This window comes from Malurus melanocephalus, unplaced genomic scaffold, assembly GCF_030028575.1.
Source record: "Malurus melanocephalus ecotype Western Australia unplaced genomic scaffold, MMel_1.1 scaffold_163, whole genome shotgun sequence".
NCBI classification, from domain to species: Eukaryota; Metazoa; Chordata; class Aves; order Passeriformes; family Maluridae; genus Malurus; species Malurus melanocephalus.
This window is the reverse complement of record NW_026623395.1, coordinates 1,057,266-1,078,311: the sequence shown is the minus strand read 5'-3', so window position 1 is coordinate 1,078,311 and position 21,046 is coordinate 1,057,266. Positions and strand designations below refer to the sequence as shown.

Below are 21,046 nucleotides of genomic sequence, written 5' to 3'. Positions count from 1 at the left end.
AAGAAAGGCATTAAATTCAGTTATCTGTTTTCAAACCTGGTAAATTATTAAATCAGTACTGCTCTTACACATATTGGACTCAGATAAGCATGTCTGTTTAAAATCTACTTCAGTTTCTGATGGGAATTGCAGAAAGAGAATTCCAAAATCTTAACTGTTGAAACTTACTAAGAATGTATTCATAAAATGGATGAAAATGAATTTTGAACAAAATTACTTTCTTCTGGTGCTTTTTTTTTAAATGCTTTGGCATTGCACTGGAGTTCTTTAAATGTGTTGTATACAGCAGCTGTCTGTCCTCACCTGTTTTTAATAACTTTCTATAGACTAAACCAGTGAATCAGTAAAATACAAAGCCTCTCTGTTAGTGTGGTGTATCATTAATYGAGGTTTATGCACTTACAGTTTGGCAAGCAGAAAGTTTGATTTCTCTGGCTGTTAAGAAATTAGAAGTTGACAAGAACAACTGACCCACTTGTGTGTGTTGCCTGCTCTCATGAAATAGAGATCCAAACAGTTTCAGCTCCACTGGCATTTAGTTGTTCATGTGTGCGGAGTCTGTTGCGAAGCTGCTTTGGCACCTCTTCGAAGGCAGTTAGTCAGCTTGTCAGAGTGGGGCACATTGCTGGAGATCATTCCTGCTCTCTGATTTATGTGTTAGTTGTTTGGAGGTCAACAAAAATTTCCACTGAGGGTTTTGCTTTCTAGCTGGAGGAGAAAGTACTGTCAAAGAGTTGGTTATCGAGGTTAAAAATAGCAGGAGAGACAGCAGAATAATAAAGYGAATAACAGGAGCCCGTACTCAAATTATACTGGTAACAAACACAATGTTCTGAGGTTTTCTAAAATAGAGCAAACTTTTGTCCCACATTCCAATAATTTATTTGGAAGGCATGTTCCACTTGAGGATTGCCAAGAACTTTACAAATACTAAGCCTTTTAACATGTCTAAGGTATGTGCTGTGCCATTTTAAAAAGAACCTCGTAGGCAAAAATGATAGCTATTTTTTTCCAGAAACCTGTGGKCTATAATACCACAGAAAGTTTTCCTTCAATAGTTTAGGGAARCCTCTGACTCTTCAGGTATGAAACCTGTTTCTGTCTCAAATGAGTTTGTGGACTAAAAGGGTGGGCATTTCATGTATATTTTTACTTGTGTCCCCTTCAGACCTGAGCATGACATCCATGCTGCAAACTGAATTTGAAGTGACATATCTCTAAATTTCTAGCATTTTATCACCTGTGACAAGCTCTGTGATGTAATAGTGCCTTTTGCAGGTGTGAAAATTAGACACACATGTGAGATACTGATTACTGATTCTCCATATTCATGTATGATTTAAAGATTAAATGGATGAACAGGACAACAAAGCTAAGGGAAATAGGTACCACAATTATTAAGGCAAAAAGAACTGCTTGAAAGAAATACCTATAGTTTAATGTCCGAGGGGCCAAAAAATGGATAGAATTGGACCGGAGTTGCAATACTGTAAAACATTTCCAGTTGAAAATTAAAGTAAGTTTTTCAGAAGAAAGTTCAAATATGGTTTTGCCCTGACATGAAGGGAATAGATGTCAGCAAGGTGCCAGAGCCTTGTGATGAAAAGTTTTATGGACAAACATATTCAAGTTCTGGGATGATGGGTTTGAATAAAAGCTTGTAGTACTCCAACAGATTTAAGAAAGAATARGCACGCAATTTTTTGTTAGCTAAAAAAATCAGGAAACCTAGACTTTCACAGGCTGCACAAGCCACATAGCTGAAGACTTTTACAGCTCCTTACTCAGTCTGTGCAAACAAGTGTAGTCTTGTTATAGTGGAGGGGYTTGTTTTAAAWGCCATCAGCTTATACCTTCAAAAAWTTTCATGCRTGAGTTTATTACACAGACACTGCTATGTCTTCATGTTAAATGTCCCTTATTATTAATTGTCCTGCTTTTGTGGAGGTTTGCAAGGATTTTCAAATCACAAATTAATTTCAAGCAACTTAGCACATGCTCCAGTAATCCAGCAAGAAGTCAGGTAAAGTACTGCTGGTGGTGATTATTGGTGAATACTGAAATGACCTTTGTAGATTACTGAAATTGTRGTTTCTCTGGCAAGCCTAAATCCATAACCAAAAGTCAAGTGTGCAGTGATACTGTGTATTGTTAGTCCCTGCCCTGGTCTGACAGCTGCTGTGTTCATAGGCTGGTCCTGGTTGGACAGTCCAGACATTGAAGTCAGGGCAAAGTCTTTTGGACAGAAGTTAAAACGAAATTCTGCAATGTGTGTAGACAAAAGGTGTTTTTTCATAGTTCTGACAGATTTTCCTGCCAAGCTTAGGACCACTGGAATTGCTGGAACTTCCAAAGCATTTACCACAGATTAAGCTTACTTTTGCTTCATGTTATCTTGGACAGTAGCTGTATTATTTGGAAAAGAAAAAGTTGTTTGTACATGCTATTTTAAACAGCTGCCTAGGTTCATAGAAATTGTTGGGTGCTCCTAGGAGGATCCTTTAGGAGTGTTTCTACTGAAGATGCTGTCAATCTCTGTCTTGRTGCCGAACAATTCTCCTGTTTGATTAACATTTGTCTATATAGTTGAGTAAACAGTCTAAATCTCCAYCCCATCTCCCTCAAACTTCATTTTGAGGAAGGCAGAACTGTCCAAGGCTCTGAGTGATGGATCAATCAGAACTTCTTGTTCTGTACAGAACAAGTTATTGCCTATAATTCAAAAGTGCCTTCAGGTTCTTAGAAAGCATTGCTGTGCTATCAGGGCAGGATAACAATGTTTTTAAAACACTTTATAACTTTCAACTTTCTGTGRTGTTTGTTTTTGTTTTCTGTAGACTCGAGATGATTTTCTTGGACAAGTGGATATTCCTCTTTATCAGTTACCGGTTTGTATTTTTCTGTTTTAAGACTGTGAAAGGAAAAAATATTWCTCTATGCAKTGTATTAGTCATCTAAGGAAGTTAACATACTGATAATATAGTGATTAAATTCTCTCCTCTGTGGGTTCTTTGTTTTATTTTGTGGATCTGTTCGGGTTTTTTCTGTGCTGATATTAAAAAAAATAKGTAGGTTRCCTTGTTTTTAGATACTGGAGTGCCTTTAGCTTTTTTGTAGATTTACAGTCTTTAGGAAGAGATTGTAATTATTGTTGTGTCTTAAAATATCTTCTTAAAAGTCTATACATTTACTTTTAATGTTCCTTTTTCACATAAASGTACAAAAGATGGTAAGTAGGAAATAGAGCTAGTGTTGCTTTGATCTATTTTTTTATGGTTTTGGTATTCCTTTTGCAAAGCACGTAATTAGTTTTAAAGAAATATCGCCAAGAACATTGAAATGAATAAGCTTTTAATTTTCTTCTAAAATCTTAACACATTAGCAGATACAGATTTATCAGAAACTGTCTTAAAGACAGGATAGCAATCATGGCAAACCCCTTCCAAGAGCAGTTGTAATGCATTCATTCTGTAATATACATAGACATGAAAGGCAATGGTGTTTTGGTTGAACCAGAGTGTTGATCGTATTGCTAAGATAAAGCTGCTACTGCTATTACTGTACCTGAACCCCAAATTTAACTTTTGAAATGTTATAAAGCCTTCAAAGAAATTAATTGTGAATTTCTGATAGTTTTCTTAAATTTCAAGTGCTTGATAAAGATTTTTCTTGAAAAAAATTCYTATTCCAGACAGAAAATCCAAGTATGGAGAGACCATATACGTTTAAGGATTTTGTTCTTCATCCAAGAAGGTTAGTAAATACCACAKGGAAATTCTAACTTTCATACCTAAACAATGCTCTTATGTAATTAGTTGTCAATACATCAACATTGTCTGAGTTTTTCTGTTTCCATCAAAGAAATTTGAGTAGCCATTTCTAAGATACTGATGTTTACTAAAATGTCAGCATTATTTTAAATCCTTACTCTATTCAGTAGTTTGAAGACTCAATGCCATTGTAGAATTTAATTAATGTAGATTATAAAAAGTCAAGTTCGTAATCCTTATCCTCTAGCTGTAGTTTTTCAGCTATTTTATTTTACAAGTTCACAATARGATAATTTTCTTTTCCTTTCTACAGCCATAAATCAAGAGTTAAAGGCCACCTTAGRTTAAAAATGACTTACTTACCTAAAAACAATGGGTCTGAAGAAGAAACCACAGAACAGGCTGAAGAATTAGAGGTGGGAAAAAAATGTGTTTTTGGCTAAAAAGTGAATGTTAGGAATCACTAAACTATAAATAGTGTTTAGAAACAAACCAGTTAAAAGTGATTGCTTGTATCTTGCATACAATGTTAAGTGTTTAAGTTTCTGTTSTAGGTACTGTTTAATGTTGTTTGAGCTCAGACAGACACTAACATCCCTCTGGAATTTCAACTCTCTTTAATTCCTGGGGATATTTTGATTTTGCCTACTGTATATATGTATCTTTTGTAAGGACATCCAATGTAGATTAATGGATTTCTTTTCCAGACTTAAYTCTAYTCAGTATTACYGCCTTTGCTGTAATKAAACTGTTACAAAAGGGAGTGTTCATCTGCTTCATACATTCATAGTATATGCATGAAATGACAATATTTAACTTTTTTATGTGGTCTGTGAATGCTGTTTATTCTCCTAGAAATAACAACTTCTGGTACTAATATGTTGAAGAAACTTGAGTTAAAAATAAGATYTCTGCATGCATAATAAGCCCTGTCATTTTTTAGAAATAAACACRCTAAAACCAGAGTCAAATTTACTGACTTAAGATGAAATGGAACTGCACCTTAAGAGGGGGGAGGGGCTCAATAAATTGAGATGTTTTTCAACTTCTGTAATATTAAAGGTAGTTCTATTATGTCTCTCAGCCTGGGTGGATTATATTGGACCAACCAGAGGCTGCTAGCCAGCCACAACAGCAGCAGCAGGAATCTCCTCCATTGCCTTCAGGCTGGGAAGAAAGGCAAGACATCCTTGGCAGGACCTACTATGTCAATCATGAATTCAGAAGAACTCAGTGGAAAAGACCAACTGCGCAGTATGTCTTTTAGCCTGAAAATTCAAATCTTATATTAGCTAGTGTAATGTAGTTACACTGAAATCAAGGAGAAATAAAAAGTGAACAGCTTGAAAATTAATAGAGAGCTTTCCTTAACTTTCAAGCCCACATGCAGCAGTCAATGGCTAGTAGTCATTTTGACTGTACTGTGCTCTGGAAGTTTGTGTTCAAATAGAAACTCATTGCATTTGGAGAGATAGCAACTATACTAATGGAAAGGAAACAATTTTTCAGTTTTAGCCTGTTTTTTCTTTCCTATCAGGAACATTGTTAAATTGTTTGCCTTATGTTTTTCAGTTGTTTTTTTTTTTCCCCTAGAATGCTACCTGGTTCTTCAGCTTACACTTCAAATTGACATTAATGCTTATTCATTTTAAACAGTTTACATTAATTTMTATAGTCCACACTGTTTCTTCTGCCAAAATGACTGGTGTAGGTTTTTGCTGTTAGCCTGGATTAGTGTTGAAAGATAAACTGTGGCTGCTGTTTGCTGACTTTTCCCCCCCTGCCTCACCAGGGACAGCGTGGCTGTTGCAGATCCTGGCAGTGTGCAGCTGGAGGCCCAGCACGTGTTCACTCACCGGCGACAGATATCGGAGGATACAGAAAACACAGACAACAGAGATTCCCCTGAGGTAAAGAAATAAATCTCAAAGTGTTTCTGAAGTGCAAGTGATTTCTTTAATCTAGCCCACTCAAAAAAACTTGTCTTAACTAATTGTAACTTGGAACTACTTTTTAAAAATGTTTTCCCTTTATTTTCCTTTTAAAGAGCTGGGAAATTATTACTGAAGATGAGGCAACAATGTACAGCAGTCAGAACGTTCAAATACCTCTCTCGCAGAGTAGTTGTGATTTACAGACTCATCTTGCAGAAGAACTGAGTAACAGACTTACTACCTCTGGAAGTTCAGCTACTGGCCAGTCAACAGCCTACACTGTAARTTTTTTTCTCATTATTCTAATGTAAAAATATATACAATATTTTGCACAAAAATGTTACTGCTGATAGAATTAGATCCATAAATACATCATTTAGTAATTATATTTTTAATTCCATGTCAAATGCAGAGACTTCAAGAATACTCTTTTTACTGTAGAATCCCATCTAAGCAAACATTTTCTCCTTCTCTACTTTGCTTATATGGATTTCTGCCTGAGGTAAAAACAGATTTGTGTGAACTGTTTTTCAGTCTGTAAATCTACAGTYTTAGTCCAGTGTCATGGAGTGCTGAAAACTACAAATGAAAAAAGTTGTCTGTATCCTAAAAGCTTATTTCTAAGGGAGTTGTGCTATACTTTTCCTGCTATAAGACATTTTGAGACAGACCATTTGTCATTGTGAATTTTATGATTGGGCTGCTTCCATAGCAGTGAAAAAGGGAGCTTGCTCACACAGTTCCACAGCCCTTGTGCCAGCTGTGAAACTTGCCTGACCTGGCTGAGTCTGTTCAGCTTGCTAACCAGCAGAACACTGATCTCTTTTCCCGGACTCTAATTTTTTKCAGTTTTAGCAAGATGAAACAGCATGCTAGGTTGTCTGACAAATGCTACAGTGGCAAAGGGAGAGCAGCAGAGTGTGTAGCCAGGGTGAAACATGTCATTTTGGTGGTAGCAAGCAATTAAATRAGCTCAGCTGTCCTGTGAAACTCTAGCTCCACTAACAGTCTTGTAACCTGATATGTGACGTGAGAAATCCACTGTCCATTGAGGAAAGCCTATAGAGGTGACCCAGACCATCTAGTCTGTTAGATTTTGGTATTGAAATAATCATTAGTTTTTGTGATGTTAGAATGACCTTCCAAATGTAAATTTGGAATTGACAATGTTTATCTAGGTTTGTACAAATGCATCTCTAGTGTTGCTGGAAACAGTCAAGTGAGAGTAACTTGATCTCTATTTAGCATCCCATGGATAGCAAGAAAACTTACTTTAGATTGCTTGGGTGGTCTGAGCAAAGAAAGAGTCAGAAATTCAAATTATTTATGAGAGTCAGCTAGAATGATAGTCTTGCCTTCTTTCACCACCATTACATCCCACTCCACCACCACCAAAAAAAAAAAATTAACTTAATCATGCTTTTTCTTTGAAGTACTGCAAAATGATATGGATAGGGAAAAATACTTCAAGTAGTCATGGAAATTCTGGAGCAAAATGAGATGCAGTTGCTCTAATTGTAGCAAATGAGATCTATATGTGGCTTTAGGCAGGGAGGTGGACACTTAGGCAAAGTCCAGTGATCGAATTGCTTTTCTCAAACTGGATGTCTCAGACTCTCATATCTTTTCATTATTGTCTTAATCTACTCYGGAAAGTTGTGTTAACTCTGATCTATCACAGACTTTATTTATAAGATAACACARTAAGTTCTATACTTGTATAGTAGCTATAACTGTATAATTGCAACTATTCATAATAATAGCTAATGTGTCGTTCCTCTCCACTCCTTCAAGAACCATTCCAGCAGAAGAGGTAGTCTGCAAACATACAGAATTGAAGAGCAGCCTGCACATCCAGTGGTAAGTCATTTTTCAAAAATCACAGGCTTCTAGCTGTGTTGGGTCCTGACATTTCTAATGAGATTTGGCCTTCCTTGTCCAGCAGCTGTCCTGACAACATGGCAGTTGTGGGTCTAGCTCAGCTGTAAGGCTTTCATCTTTCAGCTTTGTTTAGCATTAGCTTGCTGCATAGCCTGCAGAAGAAAGTTGTCTTGCCCTGATGAGAGGAGTTTTGTTTTTCAAATTTGCCTTGTAATTGTTTAGTTCTAATTAAAAGGTGCATCACATTCTGTTACGTTTTTGTTGTGACACTGCAAACTATKAGCTTATAGCCAGAAGTACTAGGCTAGAACAGCCATGCCTAAACCAGGTATATAAATGAATCCTTTAACATGAGGAGTTTGAATCTTGTATAAACAAATAAATAAAAATCTGTTACTTCATACTATTCAGTAAGGACTTAAAATGCTTTTTACATGTTTTATCCAGTTCATAAAAATAATAGATCTTCTGGATTATAGTCTTGTTGTTTTAATTTGACAGAGGAAAACCKTTTTACAGTAAGTTTCATAGTTTCCTTAATTGTTTTTCATCTGTTATCACTAATATTTAGTTACTGCCTACTTCATCTGGATTACCCCCAGGCTGGGAAGAACGACAAGATGAAAAAGGAAGGTCATATTATATAGATCACAATTCTAGAACCACTACCTGGATAAAACCAGTTGTACAGGTATTCTCTGTCTTCAATTTAGTGATGTTTGTATTCATTGAACCTTTTAAATATCTCACATAATAAAAGTGAAAATGGGAGATGGCTTTGAAATAGAGCATGCAAAAGGCATAAACTGGCAAAGTACTATATAAAATACCTGAGACACTGCATGGAGAGTTGGGAACAGTAATATTTATGGCAAGTCACTCTACTGTGAATGTACCAAGAAARCCTTCTGGAGAGTGAGAGCTGACTGAAAAGGCTGGAAGGCTTCTTTAAACCTTAAACACAATCACTGGTTGTTAGTTAATGTTGTTGATATTAGACTAAATAAACCTGTGTACTGTCAGGCACCTGCTTTATGAAACTGCTTTCATGAATCAAAGATACTGGTTAACAGAAAAAAAAATATTGCTTTACAGGGCTTTGATTTCATAGATTTTTTTTTGTTTGTTTTTTGGTCATTTACCACAGATTGCTGTGGAAACAAGTCAGGTGTCAGCTGCACAAAGTATTTCTATAGGAAGACAGCCRCAAGCAACATCAAGTGATTCATCACAACAATCATCTCAGCAGCAGCCTGAAATGGAGCAAGGACTTCTCCCTAAAGGCTGGGAAGTGCGACATGCACCCAATGGGAGACCATTCTTTATTGACCACAATACCAAAACRACAACATGGGTAATGGACAAGCTCTCATGAACTGAAATTCTAGTTCCTCTCAAGTTGAAACTTTGCTGTTTTCAACAAGTTTCTGTGTGTTTCTTTAGTGCCAAGGTAGCTGTGTCTGTTCAGGAGCATGGTCAGAGCATGGTGCTGATAAAGCCAAAGTGGGGCGTTAATCCCTGTATGGGCCATGCACTTAAGAGTTGGACTCCATGATACTTGTGGGTCTTTTCCTACCCAAAATGTTCTGTGTGAGTCTGAGTGATATGTAATAAAAATGCCAAGTAATGTACATGTCATGAGTAGAAAATGATCAGTTTTACTAATTCTGTTCATACTTGAAGGTTTAGCTTGGAYGGAGGAAAACAGGAATCTGCTTCTCAGATGTAAAGCATCTCCTAAATGACATTGCAGAACTGTGATAGCTTATAGGAGCTGTTAACAGAAATGAGTTCTGTAAACATACCTGCAGCTAGAAATCCATTACCCTATATTCATCACCGGGCACAACACAAATTTCTGTGAACACTTAGAAAAGTGGACCAGGTGCAACTACTACATGAATGAGGGAGCTGTAAAGCTGCAGTTCCACAGAGTGGCACTGCACACCACTTGGCTGTGCTGTTAGATGGGCTTCAGCATCTTGAGAATAAGTCAGTGTTGCTGCCAGGTGAAAGGCAAAGAGAAATGCATAGTCTTTACAAAATCATTAATAAAGACAAAAAAAAGAAAAGGAAAATAAAACAACAAAAGGATTTTCACATGCTGCTTGTTTTCTTTTCAAAGGAAGATCCAAGACTGAAAATTTCTGCTCATCCGAGGAGAAAGACTTCCCTAGATCCAGTAGACTTGGGCCCATTACCAGTAAGTAAACCATTCTGTCCTTGTTTTGCAGATGAAATAGTTGAAATAGTTAAACTATCTAAATTAGCAATATTGAAATTTGCATATGAGAAAATGCAGCCTGCTTTTTTCCTACAAAAAATACTCTGTTTTGAATTCCGGTGCTGACAATAGGTGTGTGGGGGGAATGCCCACAACTGCAGATCATGTTGAGTTCTATGCAAACTATATGATCAGAAATTTATAATATTTTTTTTTAAATTGTAATTATAATGTTGCCTTTTTACAGCCAGGGTGGGAAGAGAGAACTCACACAGATGGAAGAATATTCTTCATAAACCACAGTATGTACAATGTAGTATTCTACCCTATTCATCATTTTACTTGTGAACATTATGTAAATTAATGGTACTAATTAAGAAATGTCTTGCAGATACAAAGAGAACACAATGGGAGGATCCTCGATTGCAGAATGTGGCGATAACTGGACCAGTAAGCTTTCCTAATRTAGATCCTCATATTTTTCAGAAATACTTTTAATAGACTCCAAACAAACTCTTGTCATTTACCAGTTAGTTGGTCTAGAAAGTAAAACTTTCATGGTGTTTGAACAAAGCATTTTTATTTCCTTTTAAAGACCATTTAGAAAGCTTTCTGGGGAAATGGTCTTTAAGTGCTAAAAAGAAAAATCAGTTCCCATGATAGTAAGAAATTTTCTTTATAGACTTGGGAGGGGGACTTTGAAGTGGGTAAGAAAGTTCATTTATTTTTTTATTCACATTAGCCCAATTCATGAAGCAAACTTGAGGGGGAGAAAAAAAAAAAAGAAAAGCAAATCACTTAAAGAATGAAATTAATTTTCAACTGAAAAATAATTATCTAGCCTTGATACTTAATCTGAAATGCAAAATTACCAGAACTAATTGCAAAGAGGGTTTGCATTATAATTATAGATGGGTTTTAGTGTTCAGCTGATACGTGTTTATTAATAGCCTGCGTATGTAAACAACCCTCTCTGTCCATGGAAAATAGAGGTGTTTGTAGCCAGGTCTCTCATGATACAGCAGGGAAAGACTATGCGTTATGTACGTCACCAAAGGCATTTTGGTCACTTTGATCTGGGCCACTCAGGCAGTTACATCAGCTGATGCTGAACTACAGGATAAATTCTGTCCATCTAATCTGAACAGAGAAAGGCTTTTCAGACCAGRTGTTTATAAACTGGAAGTCTCCCCTGCCAATCAGTAAAACATGTATTCCTCTTATCTCAGAATTTAAATGGATTGTCTGTGTTTCACAAGATACACCAGACTTTTTTCTTTTTTCCCCCCAAAGGCTGTGCCTTACTCCAGGGACTATAAGCGGAAGTACGAATTCTTCAGAAAGAAATTGAAGAAACAGGTTAGTAATCAGTAGGAATCCAGCAGAAGGTTAKGAAACTTAGGCTCCTAAACAAGTGAAAGCTTAGGTTACAGGGAAGGGAGATTTACTGTCTGATCACAARTACATTTGAGAAGCAGCAACTTGGTAACAATTAGCATTTATCTRTCAGCAGGGTTTGTGACTATAGGCTGATGAGACTGCAAGCAATCTCATTGAAAAAATTCTGTTCTAATTGAGGAGAAATTCTCAAAGGTTAAAAGTTGTGAACCTGACAGTAAGACTGGCRACAGAGAAGTTTAGAAATGACTGATCAAGTTTAGAATAGTTTTTGAAACTCAGAATATGGGGAGTTCTAAGCCTTGATTTTAGTCTGTCTRTGTAGAAATCTCAACTGTCATCATGATCCAGCTGGATGACCACAATAAATTGTTATAGCCTTAATATCTGAAGTTTATTAATCTCGTTTCTAAACTCTAGTGCCAGGTATATTTATAACATGCAGCATAAAAGACTGTAAATAGTATCTGGGCAGCCAAATAACAATGAGTCTCTGCACAAGTGCAATCAGATTTTACATCCTTGGGACTTTTTTCACRTTTGTAATAATAGCCTTTGAGTTTAGATCCATTCTTACCCTTTTACCTGCCAAGTCTGCCTGTGCATTTTGAGCTGACATGTAAATTGCACACAATTATATATGCACCTCTTTTTTTGTGTTCCTAGTCAAACGAGATTGGCATTCATTCAAATGTCAATATCTTAATCTGAAAAGTGATAKAGAGCTCAGCCACACAATATAATTGTGGTAATTTAAGAATTAAATGCAACTGTAGATTTTGTCTCAAGTAAGAGAACGGCACATCTAGGCTTATAGTTAGAATATTGAACTAGAAGGTGAAATAAATCAGGTAAAATGGTTCCTCTTTTTTATGTGTCAGCTGTGAGCTGTTTTAAAATCAAATGTGTAATATGATGAATGTTCAATGTCAGAAGAGACTCCATGCCTCRCTGCATGCAGAACAACTGCCCAATATGCTGTTACTAGTAAGAACTTATTTTAACTGTGTTTTCTTAGCATGAAATAGAAATTAGTATCTGAAATCCTCTTTGCTAGTTGAATTGTAGGTAAATGAGCCTCTTTTCAGTCATACTGTCTTATTTTTCTAATTTATGTAAGATAAGGGTTTCTGTGCCCTCTTTGTCTATTTGCAGAATTTGTATACTCTGGAAAACTATAAGATGCTGGTTTTTGTTTTATTATTTCTATGTTTTCATATTCTCTTTTTTAGAGTGATATCCCAAATAGGTTTGAAATGAAAATTCATCGCACAACAATCCTTGAAGATTCTTATAGAAGAATTATAGCTGTAAAGAGAGCAGATTTCCTTAAAGCAAGACTTTGGATTGAATTTGATGGTGAAAAAGGTTTAGACTATGGAGGAGTGGCCAGGGAATGGTTCTTCCTTCTCTCTAAAGAAATGTTTAATCCTTATTATGGATTGTTTGAATATTCAGCTACGTAAGTAATACCGGTCTGGAAGACATGAAAACTTTAAAGATCAGTTGTATTGCTCATACCTTCTTTAAAAATGGGATTCCTGTCCTTCCCTGCAACTGTATGGGAGGGTTTAGCTGATAATAACTGCAATAATCTGCACCTAGTTGTTTGACAGAGGAATAATGTGGAGGACTGTATTGGTATTTTTTTTTTTTTTTACAACTATCCAACATAAGCCAAGGTCTTTTTTTCATGGGTAAGCATGTGCTTGCAACCATCACCTGCTTACAGAAGAAGCAATATTTACCCACAAACACAGAGAATGTTATTCTGGCTACTTTAAAATTCCTGGGATTTATTCCCTTCTCTTTGGTGTATCTCTAATTTACAAAGATAGTTCATGGTGATTGTTTCTGGAATGCTTGTAGTCTTCTATTGCGTATTGTTCAAWAGTAGATATCATGAAAAGCAATAACTGATTTAACTAGTGATGCCTTTCAGATCTTCAAATGTGAGACTGTTTCAATAGTACAACATTTTGTTTTTCTTTCTCTTCCCTGCTCTCTCCTTCAACTTCAGAGATAATTATACTCTGCAGATCAATCCAAACTCTGGGCTTTGCAATGAAGATCATCTCTCTTATTTCAAGTTTATAGGTCGTGTAGCTGGAATGGCTGTTTACCACGGCAAACTTTTGGATGGTTAGTATTTATCTTATGTAATGTGATGTTCAGATTAAAATTGTACCTGTTACAAATCCTAAGTTACATCTGTTCAATTTATTTCTTCTTCTTTAAAGCCTTTTTTATTCGTCCTTTTTACAAGATGATGCTCCAGAAACCAATAACACTACAYGATATGGAGTCTGTGGTATGTAATTGCTTTGTAATTTAGAYAAATTTMATGTTAKATATAATTTATAATTTATATATTTATCTTTAGGGATATTTTGAATGTTGAAAATGTGTGATTCAAAGATATATTAGGCTACATCTTTYATAAGTCTGTAAATTGTATAGGAATTAAAACTTGCTATGAAAATCAAAGACCTAGACATAGGTTTAAGTCAGTTAAGCTGTATTGGAAACTTGAATCTAAACTTCCTATCATGTTTTCTTAACATGTTTTAGACACTGAAGTTGTTAAAACTGAATATGAATACCTTTAGGATTTCTATCTTAACCTGTCTTTAAAATKAGTTTGTGTATTTGCTTATTAAAATTAAGGATTAGAAAGTTTAGACATTTACATAGATTGCTGAGCTTTTGGGTTTCAGGGGACTTCAGGGCTTTGTACARCTGCAGTGTCTCTTTATCCAGTAGAGGATTTCTCTAGGTAACAGTGTTCACTGGGCTGTCATGGAGCCTTTTGCAGTTTATCAAGTGGCTCCTCCATTTTGTGTTTACTGTTTTCTWATTCTTTCTCAGGATAGTGAATATTACAATTCTCTCAGATGGATTCTTGAAAATGATCCAACAGAACTGGACCTCAGATTCATAGTTGACGAAGAACTTTTTGGTCAGGTTAGTATGTTTATGTAAAGGAGAATAGACAAAACATAAAATACAATAGTTGACCTGGGAAATTAGGTAATTCTATCTGTATGGTGCTGAGAAAACCCCTTTACTCACTCAGCTGCTTTTCACTCTTGCAGTGCTTTTAGCCTGGCTGTGATAAAAGACTTGGRAATAAGCAGAGCTTTAAAAAATTAGGCTTTTTTGTTGAAAATTACTTGCATTGAAATGTAGCTGTTGCTGTGGAGACAGCCAAGACCAATCCATAGACCCATTGCTTGATATGGAGTAGAGGTTGGGTTTGTGCAATTGGCTGGCACCCTCAATAATACATTTTTTAAATGTACCACATTGTATTTATTAGGTAAACTTTGTGACGGGATCTATTTCTCTTGGTTTTCAAATTCTGTTGTCTTCAAGAGTTGGATTAATTACTTAATATTAATTACTTAATAAGAATTCTGTTACATACTCACCTTGTTTAAGACCTGTTCTGTACTTTGCATTTAGACCCATCAACATGAACTGAAAAGTGGTGGATCAGAAATAGTTGTCACCAACAAGAACAAGAGAGACTACATTCAGTGAGTAGTGGCTGCTGTGTGCAATGTGTGTGACTGGCTTGCCCCTCTAGTACAGGGGCTCTGTGTTAGCTTTATTTACAAAAGGAAGTTGTTCCTTTGTACATAAATCACTTGTATGTTAAATGTGGTTTTGTTTGGGTTTKTTTTTCTTCTGCAGTCTTGTAATTCAGTGGAGATTCGTGAGCAGAGTACAGAAACAAATGACAGCCTTTAAAGAGGTATAGTTTTAATTACAAAATAAATTCTTCTAAGAGTTTGTTGTATTTAATATTAGGGTTTTTTTTGAGATCCTTAAGACCCACAGATAATTTTGTTRAAAGTATAAAAAAGTCAGTGATACTGTTTGTAGTGCCAGCTTTGAATTATTTTAGAGCTAAAAATATTTTGGTATGTTTTTACTAAGAAATTTGCTAATTTCTCAGTCCAGACTGACAGCTTTAGCTGCAGAGCAGACTATTTAAATAACCTCTGCGGAAATTAAACTTAATTAAATTATATTAGTTTGATTTAAATGAGGTCATTTACCCTTAYTTGTATAAATTGTGTTTTATATACAATATTCATACTTCCATACTCWTCACTCAGTGTTGCACAATAAAGATGTGAGAAGTCACTTATAAGTACGATAATGAAACTGGGGGCTACTGGTGTCCAAACATCTGTTTTTGATATATTGCTTTGGCTCTGTTTACCAAAACCTCTAAATATCCTTCTCTGTGACTAAAAATGCTTAAATAATGTTGACTTGATTTTTACAAACTCCCCTCATCTCTTGTAGGGTTTTTTTGAACTAATACCACAGGATCTGATTAAAATTTTTGATGAAAATGAGCTAGAGGTAAGTGTATCATGAAAAGAAAACAAATTGTGTTGAAATATAAGTTTACTGACTTAAACTTTGGTGTGTTTTTTTAATCTGTGTAGTTACTAATGTGTGGATTGGGAGATGTGGACGTGGCTGATTGGAAACTGCATACAAAATACAAAAATGGCTACAACGTAAACCATCAAGTAATACAGTGGTTCTGGAAGGTATAATCAARTTCTAATATTTTCTAATTGAAAATGTGTTCATAAGCTGCTGCCTTTCTGCTATACTAGTTTACAGTGTGATTCATTGAAAGGTTAGGTAAATATTATTTGACCATTAARATTCCCAAGAAAGTAAGAAAACTAAAGATGAGGTGCATGGTAAGAATGTAAATGCTATACTGATGCTTGCTTTTTGAAAAAAATCCATGTCTGACTGGGGTTAAAAATATTTGTGTAGGTTTTCCTGGCATGGTTACACTAAAGAGGTGTTAAACTCTTCTGTTTAATAAATTACTGGAATTTGGCTTCTAGTTCATAAGATCAAGAAACTTCAAAGAAAATAGGAGGCCAAATCTTCAAGGGAAGCATTTTAACAGCCTGCTAAGGCAGTAACTGTACTCTTGTTACAGTGCCATTAAAAAATTGACGACTTCGTAGCTTTAAGCAATAGACAGAGAAGCAGACACTGTGTGTCATTAAAAAAATGCATTTGTGTGTCAAAGATGGTGTTTTAGAGGTAGATATGGTATTGCACAAATGTAGTAAGTTGATTCCTTAATTTTAAAAATCTTTGATTGTTATYATTATCATATATAGGCAGTCTTAATGATGGACTCTGAAAAGAGAATAAGATTACTGCAGTTTGTTACTGGCACATCACGTGTTCCCATGAATGGGTTTGCTGAGCTGTATGGTGAGTACTTAAGATTATCCTCACAATTAAGTAATAAAGAGCCCAATACCAACATTGTCCGGATGTTTGACTTCAGAYCCTGGCAAATTATTTTTCAAATTTTGTTTTAAAAATTAGAATGTATTAAGAGTTGTAAGTAACAGAGTCACATATCACACGATACCCATGTTCTGCAAATACTTTGTTTTAATTCTGCGTTTGGAAGTTTTTAGATGTCTAGGACTTCTCAAACGAATGTGGATTTTTAAAGTTCTCAAGAGCTGCAAAAATCCCTGTTTAACACATGATTGAGCTTGAAGAAAATTCTCAGTTATCCAAGATCTGATTACAAAGACATGCTGGCATCAGCAGTTAACTTCAGTTCCCCAATTGCTTTTATCTGCTCACAAGCCACGGTTGTACAGATGCAGTTGTTTGTAAGGATATACTCMAAAGGGGACCACTGAAATGACACGCGTTAAACATAATGCCAGAAAAAAAGTAGTGAACCTACAACACCGAGACTGAAACAAGCAGATGACAGCAGGGAGCGAATTTCAATAGCAAAGCCAGAAAAGACACTGTGGGCAGAGTGCAGGCAAGGAGACGGAGCAGCCCACAAAGGGTGGAGATGCTTGGCTTAGGGGAAGTCTGTTCTCAGCTGCCATCAGCTATTATGTTTTCTGCTAGACTGCTTTATTAACACTAAAAGATGCTGTGCAAATGACTGAACAGCCAAACTTGCCTCTTTGGTTAAACATTCCCTTTTTTATAAACGAGACATTAATTTGTTTATAAAACAAAAGGATTGTGAACAAAACCACCCATTTCTCCGTGTCTTCGTTTTCGCCATAAATACGTGGTTTATTTTTTTCTGTTCCATCAGTAAATGAGGTGTGAGTTCCAGTGGGACGGACAGTGGCCTCAGYAGGCTTGAGCCATGTGTCTGCTGCTGCACCTGAACCTTGGCACCGTCAGTGTTACAGCACATGCTCATCACAGGGGAACCCAGCCAGAATTCTGCTGCCTCAGGAGCTCTGTTTATTTGTCTAAAAACACTCTAGAGATAGAACTAAGAAAGTATACAGGAAAAGAAACTGCTGAAGTTCTTGGCTTCCTTCTGCCCAGGGATTAGAATATYCTTGGGCAGTCTTCTGGAGCTGTATTCACTCACTCATTAATGAAAAATTCAACTAGCAGTTGTCTTGCACGRTGCTTTGTTTCTCTTACAGTTATTTCTGCTTTACTGTGGCCAGCATGCTATCCTAACAAAACCCCAGTAACAGTTGTATTTCCTGTACTTGGTACTGAAAGAACTGCAGGTGGTTTTCAGTGCTGTGCTGGTCAGTGGTGCTTTGCTGCTGCCGGGCTGTTCCCTTCGCACGGCCGCTCTGGAGCCGCTTCCATGCGGAGATCTCCCTCTCGTGGCACGGACGGGCATTTCTGCTCCCCGAACGGGAGTGCTCCGAGGCAGGGAGCGAACCCACCCCTGCTGGGGAACTAGGACACTGAACAGACGTTCTCTGACAWGACAGTGGATTTTTTCCTTTCTTTTTTTAAACTACACAGTCTTCTCCAGACGTACACAAATGCTTAAGGAGTACACAAATGTCCTTTGCATCTATTTTCACCTGAGAGTTGAGAAGTCCAAGAAACTTTTGAGATATGAGATGCTGTAAGACAGTTGATGAAGGACAGAGGGAGCTGGGGCTGCCCTTGCTAGCCAGAAAATGTTCTCTTGGGTACATAAGAACATCTGGGCAGTACACACATGATTGCCATGTTTTAGAAGATTCTCAKTTACTCTGCGTTGTTGTTGCATAGGTAAAGGCAGACACTGAATACTTTCTTCCAGGTTATATAACTTGGCACATGGTCATAAACATGGATAGGTTTTTACATGCAAAATTGATCACAGTATAAAATTGTCTCGTCCATAAATTTTCAATGCCAGCTACTGTGCATATGCACTTAGGCCTTAGGCTTCTGATCTTAAAATGTTAAAATCTCTTGAAATTAAGGCATGGCAAGAAATAATTAAAATGCAAGTGAATTGTGTTTATTGACTATTAATGAGTATAGTCTGTATTTTATTTGTACTGATAGCTCCTTYTAATGTCCGAACTGTATTACACAACCCCCAAATATGTCATAATTTGAACATCTGATTATAAAAGACTCTCATAATAGGGTGAAAATTGATGAGTTCTTTTCTGCAGGTTCAAATGGACCACAATTGTTCACAGTTGAACAGTGGGGTACCCCTGAAAAACTGCCAAGAGCTCATACCTGGTGAGTATTTAATTTACATAAATTATGACCACTAGTAAGAATGATAAAATACTTAAGAGTTTTCATCTGTTTTTCAGCTTTAATCGCTTGGATTTGCCTCCATATGACTCGTTTGAAGATTTGTGGGATAAACTTCTTCTAGCGATTGAAAATGCTCAGGGTTTTGATGGGGTTGATTAAGACACAGACATAAATTACATTGGTCCAGTGCTGCAATTTCATTTTAAGGGTTTACAAACCAATTTGAATTTTCCAGGGACTACCATTGTATGTAGTCACATGGCTATTGAGTTCTTAGTATCACGTGTAAAATAACTAAGTATTAAAAATCACTAACTTTTGAAAATGTATTTTGTCATTTCCATAGTTTTGTGTACTTTGCTAATACCTGCAATATACACATTGGATCAGCCAGTGCCAAGTAAGTCAAAAACTAAAATGTTTTTAGCAGTTGCCTCTTGTACAATATTTGAGACTSTCCTGCAGTAAACTACTGAAGTAAAGCTGTGAAGAAATCTTTGCAGAGGATTTAAATTTGATTTGCTGCTTTAAGAGGAACAACTGAAATTGTTAAACTGTTTTAAAAAAACTCAGCCAAACAAAAAAAAAAAAGCAACAAACCCAACAAACTTTGTGTATTACAAAGTCATCATCTGTGCTGCTTCAGGCTGTTTGCCACAGATCTGCCCAAAGCACCTTGTAATTCAGTGTATTAGGTAAAACATTGGAAGGCTTTTGTTTGCATTATCAGCCATCCGTTTGCAGAACAATGACTTGCTGACACMGTTGTTAGACTTCTGTTTCTAACTTGCTTTTGCTAAAACAGTGTAACAAACCCAAGATTTTTTATACAAAACAGACAAGAAGCATAATTCTGAGTTTTAATGAGAAATTATATCCATTTTTTTTGTTTGAATTTTTATACTGATATTGGTTTATTGAGTGTTCATCACTTTTTGGATAAATTTGTAGTTGAACAATGGATAATATTTTCAATTCAGTCTTTTGCAACAAATCATTCTTAAAGTGAAGTTTATATGGATATCACTCAGTATTTAGTTACTGATAGTTGGAGGCCTTTATTATCCATTCTTGCAGTATTGCACTACAAAACAATAAAGAACATGTTTACAGGGTTTTCTGGGCCAAATTCAGCAGTCTGTTATGTGCAAACTCCTCTGAACTGCATGGAGCTTATGCACAYGTGATCAGGTGCAGAATTTGGTTCTGTGATATGTTTACAGGTTGCTAGTTCCTACAGCTGCATTTTTATATTTTTTCTCCACTGTTAGTCTAGAAACCAAATTTGTTAATACAGTATAACCAAAGTCATAACCAACAATGTGCAATTTATTGTAGATCAATTTGTCATATATAAATATTAGTTTGATTTMTTTTGTAAATGTGGGCATTTTTTGTATTAACGTTAACACTTTTTTTGAGCAAGTGCTGGTTAAAATGATTAGCAAAGTTGGTTCTGAAAGAAATTAATTGGTTTGTATACCTGGCTTGCACAAATTTTAACATTTTATTACCAATATGATCTGAGGAAATGACAGTACCAAGCTTTGGCCAGCAAATTTCTGTTTAGTCACAGTCTTTATGATTATGCAAGAAGGAAGTGTAGCACATCTCTCTCTGAAGATATGTAAATTATGTAACAAATGTTAATGGGTCTTAAGGGATATTTAAAATCCCACTTTGTTTTATCCTTTGACTAGGTCATTAGGACTGAGAGTATTACATGTAAAAAAGGTAACTTATATAAATTTCCCAGATCTATATGCAGTTTTGTAAAACGTGAATGATATATCAGTAAATCTGTATAGATTTGAATGTAGCAGGTTTTGTTGCATACTTTAAAGTATAAAATAAGGATCCTGAGAGCAGTAAATAAAAGTTTATTCTAATGAGTTGTGATTCAGTTCTTTGAAGTGCTAATCAGCAATCTTGAAACAGCAAGACCTGAGTAATTTTTATACTCCTAGGTAGGCCTCGGCAGTAGTTCCACCACAACATGCTGCTGTTTTTGCAGAGCTGTGAAGATGCAGCAGTGCTGTTTCTTGGTATTCTGTTCCTGCGACACGCAGCCTTGGAAAAATGCACATAGTGTTTCCACAGGAGCTCTAGGTGGCTGTCAGCCCTCAGCACACAGCCAGCCTAGAGCCGCTGAGGGAGGCCCTGCTGAGGCAGGGTCAGGCTGCTCCCGCTCCGGGAACATTCCAGCAGGTGTGCCCTGAAACTGCACCAGCAGCAGGGACAGCCCAGCAGCACCTCCCTTCTGTGGGCTTTAAGCTGGGTTT

The 21,046-nt window shown here is 36.3% G+C and overlaps 1 protein-coding gene across 5 annotated transcripts in view; it reads left to right on the top strand.

The window, feature by feature from the left end:
- The window catches only part of NEDD4 (NEDD4 E3 ubiquitin protein ligase), a 47,061-nt gene extending 26,419 nt beyond the window's left edge, over positions 1–20,642 (top strand). For all 5 annotated transcript variants that reach the window (XM_057372099.1, XM_057372096.1, XM_057372097.1 and 2 more), the window contains 24 exons: positions 2,838–2,888; positions 3,692–3,753; positions 4,084–4,186; positions 4,855–5,024; positions 5,563–5,680; positions 5,818–5,985; positions 7,499–7,564; positions 8,157–8,276; positions 8,733–8,939; positions 9,711–9,788; positions 10,057–10,111; positions 10,201–10,259; positions 11,103–11,168; positions 12,440–12,669; positions 13,228–13,349; positions 13,448–13,518; positions 14,076–14,171; positions 14,673–14,746; positions 14,904–14,964; positions 15,525–15,584; positions 15,671–15,778; positions 16,376–16,472; positions 18,671–18,743; positions 18,821–20,642. In XM_057372099.1, the coding sequence (XP_057228082.1) occupies positions 3,707–3,753; positions 4,084–4,186; positions 4,855–5,024; positions 5,563–5,680; positions 5,818–5,985; positions 7,499–7,564; positions 8,157–8,276; positions 8,733–8,939; positions 9,711–9,788; positions 10,057–10,111; positions 10,201–10,259; positions 11,103–11,168; positions 12,440–12,669; positions 13,228–13,349; positions 13,448–13,518; positions 14,076–14,171; positions 14,673–14,746; positions 14,904–14,964; positions 15,525–15,584; positions 15,671–15,778; positions 16,376–16,472; positions 18,671–18,743; positions 18,821–18,923 (2,352 nt within the window). In that variant the 5' untranslated portion in view covers positions 2,838–2,888; positions 3,692–3,706 and the 3' untranslated portion in view covers positions 18,924–20,642. The remainder of the gene's footprint in view (positions 1–2,837; positions 2,889–3,691; positions 3,754–4,083; positions 4,187–4,854; positions 5,025–5,562; positions 5,681–5,817; positions 5,986–7,498; positions 7,565–8,156; positions 8,277–8,732; positions 8,940–9,710; positions 9,789–10,056; positions 10,112–10,200; positions 10,260–11,102; positions 11,169–12,439; positions 12,670–13,227; positions 13,350–13,447; positions 13,519–14,075; positions 14,172–14,672; positions 14,747–14,903; positions 14,965–15,524; positions 15,585–15,670; positions 15,779–16,375; positions 16,473–18,670; positions 18,744–18,820) is intronic.
- Positions 20,643–21,046: the final 404 nt, after the last annotated feature.